Source organism: Strix uralensis, chromosome 17, assembly GCF_047716275.1.
Source record: "Strix uralensis isolate ZFMK-TIS-50842 chromosome 17, bStrUra1, whole genome shotgun sequence".
NCBI lineage: Eukaryota > Metazoa > Chordata > Aves > Strigiformes > Strigidae > Strix > Strix uralensis.
In genome coordinates this window covers 8,737,834-8,750,499 of record NC_133988.1, presented here as the reverse complement: position 1 = coordinate 8,750,499, position 12,666 = coordinate 8,737,834, and the positions used below count along the sequence as shown (strand labels likewise).

Below are 12,666 nucleotides of genomic sequence, written 5' to 3'. Positions count from 1 at the left end.
TAAATATAACAACTTCATTAAACGTTTGACCAAAGCTTTGGCACTAATCAGTTTACAGATAACAAAACATACTGAGAACTCTGAAATAATAGCGGCAAAGCAACAGAGCACATCCGAGAGCCATTTCCCACTGACTAATAATAAGCACAAGGCTATTTTACATCAACCTTGCTGAGAACATTAATTAAGGTTTAGTCAGACACTAAGAATCTCACAATTCACTGCAAATGTCAAATAAAATACATATTTCTTGCACAAGTCTTTTTCATGGATCCAGATATATTTTTTTATAACAGACAAAAAAATTACATAAAATATTCATGTTAGCCTGTATCCCTTCTTAAACCCTTCCAAAAAGTTTTGGAAGCCCAAAGCCCACTGCCAGAGACGGAATAAACATTGATACTAACACTGCCACCTGCACAAGGGAAAGATTATGTTTTAAAAGGTTTGTAGTGAAAATGCACAAACACGGATGAATAGAGGACTTCAAAAATAACAACAAAAACCCCTCTTCTTTTCATAGAGTCACTTGGAAGAAACAGAAAAGTGTTCATAATACTGTATACCAACACAGCTGAGGAGCTGTTCAATACCTTCTCTGAACACAAAGGGACTGCCGTTCTTCGGTGAGCATCTGACAAAAAACACAAGCCAACTATTCAAAACATATCACTGGAGAAACGGTGATGAACGGGCCCATCTTTTCAACAATAAGGAAAGACTACTGAAGGAAGATACTAAAGGGGGGGAAAAAAAAAAAAAAAAAAAAAGAGTACTTACCAGCTTTAAGAGGAAAGATGCAGCAAGCAGGTAGGTGCAGAATAGGTGCTTTGGGACTACTGCAGTTTGGGTCAGCCAAATCTAAGGGGTGAGGCAATCTGGGGAAAAAACCCTGAAGTTCCTCTAAAAGGCACCTCTCAACGGGAGAGCATCAAGAGCTCGGGAAAAGATGTAGGAAGGCAGTACTGTGAGGCTGCCTGGGAAGCAGCCAGTTTACAAACTATTGCTGAGAATACACAGCCTAAACTCTGCGGGTATTCCCCCTACCCCCAGGCTGTTTTTTAAACCTTAGCTTCCATTGCTGTGGAAACAAGAAGCTGAACGTGGCTGTGCTCTTGGCCATGGGCTCTTCTCAACAGCTCCACAAAATGCTGTTGTAGTTAAGCTGCCCCGATGAACCCCAAAACCCACAAGGTCAGGACCGGAGGAGAAGTGGACAATTTGTTCTGACAGTGAAGATTCAAAGTGTTTCCTTAAGCTAAACTCTGCCTCCTCTGAGTCTCCTCGAAGAACCACCTGAACTAACCGTGAACGAGGCCAAGCGTCCCCGAGGTAAAACGGAGATTTACAACACCCTGTGCAGAATTACGCTCCATCCCCGAGGTCCGGGGCCCGCCGGTGCTCACAGCCAGCCCCGCAGCCCTCCCTGCTCCGTGCTAACGTTACACGTCCTGCTGGGCTGGGAAACACCCGTGGCACCGCCAGAAGTGGTGGCAATACCAAAACTCCGTCAAAAGACCCGGCGAGCGAGCGAGAAGGGGGAGGGTCACCTCACCGCTGCCGCTTCCCCGTCCTCCCGCCGCTTCCCAGCGGCCCTACGGTCCTCGGTGCCCGGCGTACTCGTGGGGCATCCGCAAGAATGGAGGCGCGGGGGTAGGGAGAAGGGAGATAACGACATATGGCTTCATTTTTCAAAGTGCAGCCGCGGGTCACACCGCGATGGGGAGCACCCCCCGGCCCCTCGCCGCACGCCGCCGCCCGCCCTCACGGCCCCGCCGACGGGGGGGGGGGGGGAGGGGGACAGGACGGGGGTGCCGGCTTCCTGCGATTGGGCTCTCCGATTGTCGATCAGGTCAAGCCGGCCTATCAGCTCACTCGTAAGGCGGGAAGAGAGGGAAAGGCGGGAAGGGGGGAGAGCGGGAACGGTCGCGGCACGCGCGGCCGTCGCCAGTCTCTCGCGCCGTCGGCGGCGCCGTTACCGGGGCCCATAGTCGTAGTTGGCGGGCGCGCCGGCCGACGAGTACATGTTGGCGGCCGCCGCCGCCGCCGCCGCAGCCGCCGCGTTCATGTGGTGGTGGTGGTGGTGGTGGTGGTGGTGATAGCTGTGCCCGCGGATGCTGGGGAGGGGGTAGGGGGCGGGCCGGCTCTTCGCCCCCAGGTAGTGGTCGTAGGCGGCGGCCGCCGCCGGCGGGTACTTGTAGGGGTGGTGGTGGAGGGGCTCCGAGGCGGCGGGCTCCAGGCGCAGTTCGTGGTGGGGCGGGCTGGGTCGGCCGCCGCCCGCGCCGCCCAAGGGCACCAGGCCCCCGCCGCCGCCCGGCAGCGCGGGGCTGAGCACGCGGGACATGAGCTGCTGGTGTGCGGCCTCGGCGTGCAGCGGCGTCCCGCCCGCCGCCTCCCGCTCGTACTCCCGCCGGCTCTCGGCAGCATCTGCAGGGGCACATAGCGTCAGCGCCGCCGCCGCCGGCGGGTCAGGCTTTAAGTAACGCGTTTAAAGGCCTAGAAAAGCAGTGCGCGGGGGTAGGAGCGGGGCTTGCCAGTGAAGCGCGCGGCAGCGTGCAGCAGGAACCGGGGCTTGTGGGACGGGACCTTCTGACTGCGATGGAGGGAGCTGGGTTGACTGACAAGCTGGTACACGCCTGAAATTTTTGCAATTGTGTAACACTAAACAAATACAGACTTCCCTTTATTTTGCAGGCCCGGAGTGTGCTGGAAGAAAGGCCCTCGGTTGCCTTTGCAGTTGTTTGCTCTGCGTAATGGAAAAGAAGTCAATGGGCAGAGGTGCTGTTCGACCTGACTGCAGCTCCTGAATGGGAGCGGGTCGGCCCTGAACGCGCTGCCGAGGCGCTTTAAAAGGGCAATGCGAGGAGGAGCCAGTGGCCCTGGCTGCATCTCTGCCTGAAAAGCTCAACTTGCTGCTGAAAAGTCAAAAACGGGACACTAAAGGGAAAGGGCGGCGTTTTTAAAGCAGCAAATGTTGCTTAAGCACAACAACAGCGAGCCTTTTAGGCTTAGGAAGGATGAATTAGGCTACAAAGGTGGCTATTTTTGTTTAAAAAAAAATAGGTGGTAGCGCAAAGCTATGAAGCAATGAAGCGGTGCCCGCTGCAGGCAGCCGTGCACCAGCACGGCATGCAAGGTGGCCCCAAGCATGCACGTGCCAAGGCTGGCCGTGCAGGCCCGTGGGTCCAGGGTGACAGGCCAGCCCGGCCGCTGGGAACTCTCACCTTTCTCTGTCCCGTTCTGGTGGGCTGGGGAAGAGACTGGATTCCGGGATCTGGCAAAAGCACTCATGAGAGGAAGGGCCCCTGGCCTGTGATTCCTGGGCCTGGAAGAAGAAAGGGAGAAGTGACACAGAGCCGATGGTCCAACAGACTGAGCACCCAGAGCATTTGCTGCTGGCAAACGGGGCCTGACCCAGTGTTCCCGAAACCCCATGCAAGCCTTATGCAAATGTAAACTGGGCAGGTGCATGCTAAACTGTGGGTGAGAGTGGGGTGTAGTCATAGTCAATAAAGACGTAGCCTTACCAATCCTCAGGGTCACAGTCTCGGAAGCCCTTGGCAAAAGGGTTGCTGGCGATCTTCAGCTGCGTGATCTGTAAGGAGAAGCGGGGAAATGTCTCAAAGCGACGTACACGGGGCTCCCTGGTCAGACTGCGAGTGTGTCCCTGAGCGGGCTTTGGGAGTCAGCAGTGCCTGGTGTAACGGAGAGGGCCCAGGGGGCCGGTGGAGACGGGACACGCTCTGCCACAGAATGCAAACATGTGCTTTCCCTCTGTCAGAAAATGCGGGCTAGCGCGCTATCTAATACGAGTTCAAGGCGAAGGGAGAGGCAGCCCGAGTCGGCTGCAAAAGCTGTGTAAATGCACTTGTAAGAAAATGCCACATTATATGGGTCACCACTGGAGCAGCTAAGACAAATCACTGGATAAATCATACTTATGTATTTATTTAATTCGCCGGGGAGAAGGCAGGACATTTTCTATATTTAAGCAAATCCACGGATAAAGTATGTGATTGTGAGTTTCCGGAATGGGTTGAAAAACAAACTTTAAGCCCCTCAGTGACAGTTCCAGCCTTAGAGGTCAAACTGATAGAAAGCAGGAGAGAAAGAGCAGCTGTCCGGAGCCATCAGGCAAATGCCAGCCGGGGAGGGACTCCGGAGCCCCTTAAAGGCGCAGCCCTGCTCCGGCCCCGCCGCCTCTCCGGGGATCGGTGCCGGCCCGCCCGCAGCATCCCGGGGGGACCCCGGGTCGATTTGCTCGGAGCCGCTGCAGAGGGTGGCACCGCCGCCGGCTGCCGGGGACAGCCCCGCGCCCCAGCCCCGGTGCGGAGCCAGGCGGCTTGGAGCAGCGCTGAAAAGTCCCGGCTATGAAACCGTGCTTGCGCTGGCGGCTGGGATCCCTGCTCTTTACATTACGCTGATGCGATTTAAAGAAGCAATTGAATTAACCGCTGCCCAGAAACCCACATCAGATTAGAGGGGGTGGGTTGCTTTGTTTCGTTTTGCTTCGGTTTTTTAGCATATAACCGTATTCTGGGGAGGAACAGACCTCTGCGAGCTTAGAGAAGTAAAATCGCAGATTTATGCAAACAAATTGTGAGTGACATGTCGCAGCGGGAAGCCCGTAGTTTCCCAAGGAGCCCCGGTCTCGGGTTTACATAGGTAATGAGGTCCCCCTGGGCGGGGGGAAGCTCGCGATGGGGCCGGAGCTCTCGGCGCTTCCTCGGCGCGCAGCGAGGCAGCTCCGCGCAGCTCCCCGGCTATCGGGTTCCTTGCGCTGCCCCGGAATGGGTTTAGCAGATGGGGCGGAGGAGGCGTGAATACCCCCAGCCACCCCCGCCGCCGCCGGACAGCCGCAGCCCGGCCTCCAGCCCGGGAGCCGGCCGAAGGGGCTGAGCCAGCGCCAGGCGCGCCCGCACCCGTGGTACCTCTCGGGGCGACCCCAATCCCCCTTTTCGTTGCCCCGGGCCCCGCTGCCGCCTCACCCGGTGGTTCTGGTAGGCGGTCACTGCCGTGAAGCGCGTCTCCTCGAAGACGAAGGTTTTGAAGTTCTCCTCCGCGTATTTCTCGCTGTCTTTCCGGGGGTCCACGTAGACCACGTGAAAACGCGGCTGGTATCTGTGCATGGAGTTCAAAATGATCTGAATGATAAAACGAGCAAGGAGACAATAACTGATCCAGGCGGAGCATCGAGAGAGGAGAGCGCAGCCCCCGGCCCTGCCGGCTGCCCTGCCCGGGGGGGGCAGTGGCGGGGCTGGGGCAGGATGGGGGCGCGGGGCCCCTGGGCGCGGGCAGGGGCACCCCACGGGAATCACGGCGCGGGGAGCTCCCCCCCGTGCAGCCCCGTGTTTGACACCTTTCCCCGGGATCACTTACATGCCCGTTGTCATCCAGCAAATTGTTGGTCAGTTTGAGCTTATCGAAGGAAACGATCTGCTTCATCCACTGCGCCCCTTTGGCCGGGGAGTCCGGGTGGTAGTGCACCCTCCCGGGGGTGGCGGGGTCGGCTTTGCCGGCCACCAGCCAGGAGGAGCTGTGGAAGGCGTACCTGCCGGGGGGAAGGCACCCTCAGCCGCAGCCCGGGGGGCTCCCGCCACCGCCCCCTGCAGCGGCGCCCCGCGGGGCTGCAGCACCCCACGGCCCCGCAGGATCCGGCCCGGGAGGGTCCCCCCGGCCCGGCGAGGGGGAAGCACCGCCTCCCCCGTCCCTCCCGCTTCCGAAGGTGAGGAGAGGAACGAGCTCTTCTCCACAGCCAGACTCGTTGCGGGGTGAGGGGAGGGGAAATAGTGTTTTATCAGGTTGCCGATGAAACTGGAGGGAGAGAAATCTGCAGGGCGGAGGAAATTTATAGCTACCTGCGCTAGGAAAATTATAGCTACCTCGTGAGAGAAGCCACAAAAGCTTCCCCGTCCTCTAAAAAACAGGGCGAAAGGGAGCCCTCTATGCAGTAATGTTCTGGCTTTAAGTGAAGAGTGGAAAGTTATGTGTAGATTAATAGCAGGTCCACAGTTTAGCAGCCTTGTTTCATTCTTTCAAAGTACATATTCAACAGTAACATTTAAAACAGAGAAACCAATCTTCTATACACGTGTTTACTTTAAAAGCCAGTGTTTGCACAGGGGGAATTAGACACCATTGGACTCAAGCAGAAACATTACTTTTAAAAGATATACTCAATTGGATGTTATATATCCCACTTCCCTTGACAAGCAAACATTTCTAGGACGCCCTGAGAATTTGGATATCTGTCTAAATATTTATATATCGGACCCTGCGATTCCTACGCGGACTGCCTGCTCGGCGTCCTGATCTGAAGCTAAATACATAATGCGCCTTTCACTATCTTTAAATTAAAGGGGTTCTCAACCAGACCACGACGCTGCCTTGTGAGTCGCCAGTTTCCAAGGCCTTCCTACACTGCCGCTGGAAACAAGGTCAGGGTTCTGTGGCTCGGCCGGCCGGTGCCTTTCCAGAGCACAAACCCTGCTCTCTTCACCCAAGCACCCAGCGGGCTCCCCGGCGGGCAGGGCGCAGCCCCGGGACGCCCGTGGGGCCGGCACCGCCGAGCCACCTGCCCCAGCAGAGAGGCTACGGCACTCGAGAAGCACCGGGGGGATTTTTCTTAGCGGGTAATGGGTGTTTGCCGGGTGGAGACGTGGAGCAGCGGGATGAGGAGGGTTTTTCTGGGCAGGACAAGGCGGGTCCCGCCCTGCCGCCCCGCGGAAACCCGCACTTCTGCCCGCCCTGTGCCAGCCTGGCCCCCGCAGCCCCAGCCGCTGCGGGTGTTGTGTGAAGCCCCAAACTCGTTGCATCGGTGTGAAACGGACCCCGGGGCAGCCGCATCCCGCATCTGCTCCTCGTCTCCCACCGACACGTGTCCGGTCCAGGGGCGCATCCCCGAGCCCCGGGAGAGCAGGGGGCGGGCAGCGACCCGCGAGCCCCTACAGCGCCGAGCACCGCGGGGCGGGCCGGGTGTTACTTGCCGGTATCTCTTGTCGTCCACGGGGACGAAATCCATGAGGAGCATGTAGTCAGCCATAGGGTCCATCCCGAATATCTTCACCTGGAAGGTGGGGAACATGCGCCTGGCACAGAGAGGAGAGAAAGGATTGCTGAGCTGAGGGGCAGCGGGGAGCCCCGAGGGGCCGGCGCGGGTACCCGCCCCCTCCCCGGCCCGGGGGTGCTCAGGGCCGGGTGTGGGAGCCCCACAGCCTTCCCGGCCCGTCCTCTCCAGCTGCCCCGGCGTTCGCCCGGTTGCGATGTCAGGTCCCCTCACAGGAACCGCCGACCGGAACGGGGAGAAAAAGCAGATGCGGCCGGGCAGCGAGGGGAGAGGGACTGCCGTGTCCCCCGGCCCTCGGCAGCATCCCGAAGGATGGGGGTCGCCCTGCTTCTCCGCCGGCTCCGGGACCATTTGTGCCGGACACCCGAAATGCCCCACCGGGGGCGCGGGGGAGGATGACAAGCGCCACCGCCACCTTTGCCATGGGGGGACACAAGTGAGAATAATTTCCTCCCCGCGGTTTCCCCATCCTTCCAGCTGACCCGATCCGAGCAGATGCATGGCATTACTCCCCTCTCCGGATCCATACACGAGCCGGGGGCAGAGCCCCGGGCGGCTCGGGCAGTCCCGGGGGTGGGCACGTCTAGAACCTCCTGAGGGCGACGCGAGGGGACCGAGATCCCACTTGTGCAGCTTCTGCCCCCCCAAACCTGCGCCCGTTTTAAAGCAGCGGTTACGGCAGCAGTGCGGTCCCTGGGGCCAGTGGGAGACCTCCCGCAGTCCGGAGGGGCAAACGCACCCCCGCGGCGGACAGGGACTAGAGGGCAACGGGGATCTCCCAGGGAGTCCCCTCCCGGCTCCGCTTCGTTGCCAGAGCCCGGTGGGGCTCCCGGTCCCCGCACTTTTGCGGGGAGAGCGGAGAGCGAGCAGGAGCCCGGGGCTCCCGGGGAGGAGCGGTCGGCCCCCGGGGCTGTCCCCACGGCTCTGCTCCGTGCAGGCTCACGGGGACCCCAGGCTAAGCCGGGGGCGCGGGTCCCACGCTCAGGGAGAGCACGATTCCTTCGAGGGGCTGCGGAGCAAATGCGATCGGGGGTGGGCTAAAGGAAGGGGCCGGGGCGGCCCCCCCCACCTCCCTCTGCACACGCCAGGGACAGGGCCCGGTCTGCGGCTCCCCGGCGGGACACGCCGAAGATGCGCCCTCGCGTTGGGACTCGTTACGGCTTCGGTTTTGTTTGATTTTTTTTTTTTTTTTTTCCCCCGAGTAGGAAACCAACCGAGCGACCGCGGGCGGCATTCCGGGAAGGGGGTTTGCAGCCGTTGAAAAACCAAACTCCCAACACCCTCTGAAAAAACAACGCGATCAAACCGCGACATCGAGAGGCCCCCCCGGACTTATTCTCGGGGCGCACGGCCGGACCTGCTGTGCGTCTTCCTGGGCTTTTTTGGTTGTGTGCCGCTTGTTCTCCGCCGAGAAGAGGCTGCCTGCCAGCGCCATGGGCAGCGGGGCTCTGGCCCCGCAGCTCCTTCCAGTCCAGGCCCGGCCCTGCTGGGCAGCATCAGGATCTGGCGGCTGAGTCTCCCTCCCTGTAACGCTTTAGCAAACTCTGGAGGACGTTTTCAATCCCTCTCTCTGTTATTATTATTTCTAAAGGTGTAAAAGCCCCCATTAACTCCAGTTCCGGTGTTTCTTGTTTTAAAACTTAGTTTTAAAACAAACAACTCGAGATGATAAGACCCACCTAGACAAACAGCAGGGCCAGCCCAGAGGCGCTGAGAGAGAAGAGGCTTCGCAGCGCCTTCCCTGAGCCTTTTCCTGCTGGTTTTACCCCGTTTTCTCCTGTTTTTACCCGCCTGTCTGGAGATTTGTCGCTGTCATAAAATAAACGAAGAGGAGGGGGGAAAAGCCCCTGATTCAAATCGAGTTGGTTCATTTTCGAGCCCTTTTGGAGTGGGGTATTTGCAATCCTTTCGCTGTCCCGGGAGAGCGAAGAGCGCCAGACCTAAGAGCTCCTGTTTGCAGAGAGCCTCCGCCTGGAGCCTGAGCGGCCTTTTCCGCTAAGGAAAGCAGCGCCGAGCCCGGCGCCGGGCTCAGGGGCCGCGGCCGGAGACAGCGGGCTGCGCGGCCCGGCGCCGGGGCAGGCACCGTCTGCGGGAAATCACGCCCGGGGTCCCGCAGTTCAGCGCCGGCCCCTCCGCCGGCTGCTCTTCCACCGGGCGCCGCGGTGATTTTTTTTTTTTTTTATTTTAACAAATTGCTAATTAGAAATAAAAACCTCAACTGAATGAAATATATTTCATTTTTTTTGTATCTTCGGGACCCTCAAAACCGCTGGAGGGAGAGCGGGAGCGCACGGCCGCGGTCACCGCTTTCGCTGGGCCCTTTCAGAGAGGAGCCCGAGCGGCCGCGCTGCGCCCTTCGTCCCCCGGCGACGGGGGGTGCGGCAGTGCCCGGGGCTCCAGCTGCCGCCGCTGCAGCCATCCCTGGAGCTAACTGAGAGCGAGAACCGGGGCATTTGTTAATTCGTTTGTTTTTCTTTTCTCTCCCCACTGCGGGATCGCCTTAAATCAAGGGAAGAGACCAGACCCCGAGCAACGCTCTCGGCCCCCCGCCTCCGAAAGCAGCTCTCGCCCGGAGCCCGGAAAGCTCCGCAGCTCTGCCCGAGACGCCGCGGCCACGCCGCTTCCCGGCGATCGCAATTAAATGAAGTAATTAACAACCGTAATTGGGACTCCTTTTCCTCCCCCACGTTTTGCTCGTTTCTAACGCGATCGCACCAGCCGCTTCCTTTGTTCCCTGGTCGGGAGCGGGGTCGCGGTCCCCGCCCGCCGAGCCGAGCCGCCAGCGGCAGAGAAGGGCCGAGGAGAGCCGGGATCAGCCGGGCTCTTTACGCGATAGTAGGGGAACGCAACAGTCCTGGAGGACGTTTCAAGGTGCAGACTGGGGTCTGGTTTGCGTCCCCGCCGGAAGGACAAGACCTGCCCGTGCTAAAAATTTATTTAGTTACAGGTATCGCACGGGTCGGGTTGTCAACTTCGCCTTTCCGCCCTGTGCCGTTGCCGTCCGCCCCGTGAGCACAGTGTCCTCCGCAAACACAGATTTGAGTCCCGTACGGGGTAACCGAAAGCCGACGGCGCCCGGCGGAGCTCTGCGCCCTTTCCAGCCGGAGGGAAACCCGGCGACGGGGCGCACGGCGCGGCTGCCCTGGGCCTGGCCGAGCCGCCCTGCCCGCCCCCCCGCCCCCGGCCGCCTTCGCCCCCGGCCCGCAGGAGCCGCGCGTTGTGCCCCGCAGCACCCGAGGCCTTCGGGCAGCAAGAGCTCGCAGATTCCGCCCCGGGAGAAGCGCTAGGATCAAATGACGGCAACCGCCGGGCCGGGCCGCCCCGCAGCTCGTCCTTGGCCAGCCTCGATTTTCCCCCAAAAGCGCGAATTCAACCGCCTCCGGCCGGGCCCGTGGCCGGGCTCTCCCGCCCCGGCTAGCCCGGGTGCCCGCGGTGGCGCGGGGGGAGCGGTTGGAGCGCCGGGGCCGCTCGGGGGTTCCTCACTGACCTGCCGGCCTTGGTGACGATCATCTCGGTGCCCAGCTGGTTGAACTCGTCCCACAGCGCCTTCATCTCCAGCTGGACGCTGACGTTGGCCACCTTCGGGTTCTTCTTCACCGGCGCCTTGGCCGCGGCGGCCGCCCCCGCGGAGCAGCCCGAGACGGCGGCCGGTCCCGCGGCGGCTCCCCCGGCGCCCTCGGGCGGCTCGGGGCCTGGGGGCGGCGGGTTGGCCCCGGCCGCCGCCCCGCCGAAGGGGTAGCCGTGCTGGGGCTGCGGCGGCGGGTGCGGGTGCTGCTGAGCCGTGCAGGGCTCGTAGTGCGGCGGCTCATGCTGTCCGTACGGGTCCCCCGGGGAGGGGGAGAGGTGGTACCCCCCGGAGGCGTTCAGGCTGCTCAGGCTGTTGGCCGTGAAAGCTGCAACATCGCAAAAATGGGACAGCTGGGTGAGCCAGGGGCTGGAGATAGCTGAAATCATTCCAAAAACAGGCGGTCAGGGCTCCGCTCCGGCTCCCGCTTTCCCCCCAGCTCCGCGCCGCTCCGCGCGGCCCCCGCCTCCGCGCCGCGCCGCGCCGGCTCCGCGGGGTGCCCTCCGCCTCCTCTCCTGCCCCGCGCCCAGCCCAGCGGGGCGCCTCCCCCTTTCCGCTTTCCTTGGCCCCAGCCCCGCTCCCCCCGGGGCAGGCGGGGAGCTCGCTGCTCCCGCTGCCTGCCTGCCTCGGCTCTTTTTTTTTTTTTTTTCCTTTTTTTTCTTCTTCTTTTTTTTTTTTTTTTTTTTCCTCCTTTGCAAACCCGAGAGATCTGCCAAGAGCCGCGGCGGTGCAGAGCCCGTGCTATCTCTACAGAAGGCCTCCCTCACTGCATACGATTTGGGACAAAGCAAATTCCCCACACGCACCCAGCCCCCCACCCCCCCGAAAAAAAAAAAAAAAGGAGAAGGGGGAACTCAAAGAAAGAAACCGGTTCTTATTTCCGTGTAGCTACGGTGCTGCAGGTAACGTCCCTCGCTCTGGGGCCGCGGCTGACAGGGGAAGACGGATCTGGTTTGGCAATCCCCCCTTCTTTCCATCCCCGAGCGAGAGAGGGGGAACCGACGGGGATCAGAGCAAAGCTCCAGGTCCGCGCCGAAGAGCGCCGGGACGGCCCCGGCTGCGCAGCCCTCAGCGGCCGGCCTGAGCGGGCCCTGCGGCGCATGACAGGCCGCCCCAGGGAACGGACGGCTCCTTCGGATCCCCTCTGATGCTGAAAGGCTCCTCGAGGTCCTGGGGCTCTCTTGAGTTATTTCCACCGCGGCCCCCGGGGCTGCAGAGCCGGTGAGAGCCGACCCCGGCCCGCCGCTGCCCTGGGCACGGCCGGCGCTGTCGGAGGATGCTCCAGCACCCCCGAGGAGACGCGAGTCCAAGCGGCGGAGCCGTCGGAAGACGCCACCGGGGCACGGGCAGAGCCTTATTGTCCAAGGGAGGGCTGAGGGGGCCCGGGCGTGCCGGGGGGGGAGCCCGGCAAAACCCTCTCCGAGCGGCCCCGCGGGCAGGCCTCGCTCCGTGCGCTCCCCCCAGCCCTGCCGCCGGGCCGGGACGCGTGAAAACACTCCGAGAGGCGGTGGCCGGGGGGTCCCGTCCCCGCCGCCCTGCGGGGCCGAGCGCGGCGCTCACCTTCCATGTCCCTGGTGACGGTGCTGAAGTGCATCTTCTGCGGGCGGCAGCCGGGGCGGGCGGGCGCGCTGCGGCCGCCGCGGGGCTCCTCCAGCGCTCCCTTCCCTGCTTGCTCGGCGGCGGCGGCGACTGAAATCAGAGAGGCGATACTGAAAGCATTTGCCTTGGGAGACAGAGGGCTGTTTTCGTCCATAGGGGAGACACCAATGCAGGAGCAGCAGCCGCGGCAGCCTCCCACCACGAGCCCCCCCTCCCACCCCCTCACTCCCCTCCTTTCTACCGCACCATCCAGGGAGGTGCGAGCGAGACCCCCCTCCTTCCAGACGGGGGGGGGGGGGGGGGGGGGGGAGGGAAGCTTAAAAAAAACCCCAACAAACCAAGAGAAAACCACCCAAACCCTCTGTGTCCCCCCTCCCCGGGAAGAGCGTTGGGGAGCAAAAAACTTCCCCGGGGCCTTTTGCAGCCAGCGCCG

At 61.5% G+C, this 12,666-nt stretch overlaps 1 protein-coding gene across 2 annotated transcripts; it reads right to left on the bottom strand.

Moving 5' to 3' along the window:
- Positions 1-1,978: 1,978 nt before the first annotated feature.
- On the bottom strand, positions 1,979-12,228 carry TBX1 (T-box transcription factor 1). 2 transcript variants are annotated; one of them, XM_074887789.1, is made up of 9 exons: positions 12,195-12,228; positions 10,793-10,962; positions 10,557-10,744; positions 6,990-7,091; positions 5,383-5,554; positions 4,992-5,147; positions 3,531-3,598; positions 3,228-3,328; positions 1,979-2,430 (listed from the first exon to the last, which is right to left on the bottom strand). In XM_074887789.1, exons 1-9 carry the CDS (start codon positions 12,226-12,228, stop codon positions 1,979-1,981), a joined length of 1,443 nt encoding a protein of 480 aa, XP_074743890.1. The 2 variants fall into 2 exon arrangements, with proteins under 2 accessions (XP_074743890.1, XP_074743889.1); XM_074887788.1 differs by lacking the exon at positions 12,195-12,228 and having other exon boundaries at positions 10,793-11,023.
- Positions 12,229-12,666: the final 438 nt, after the last annotated feature.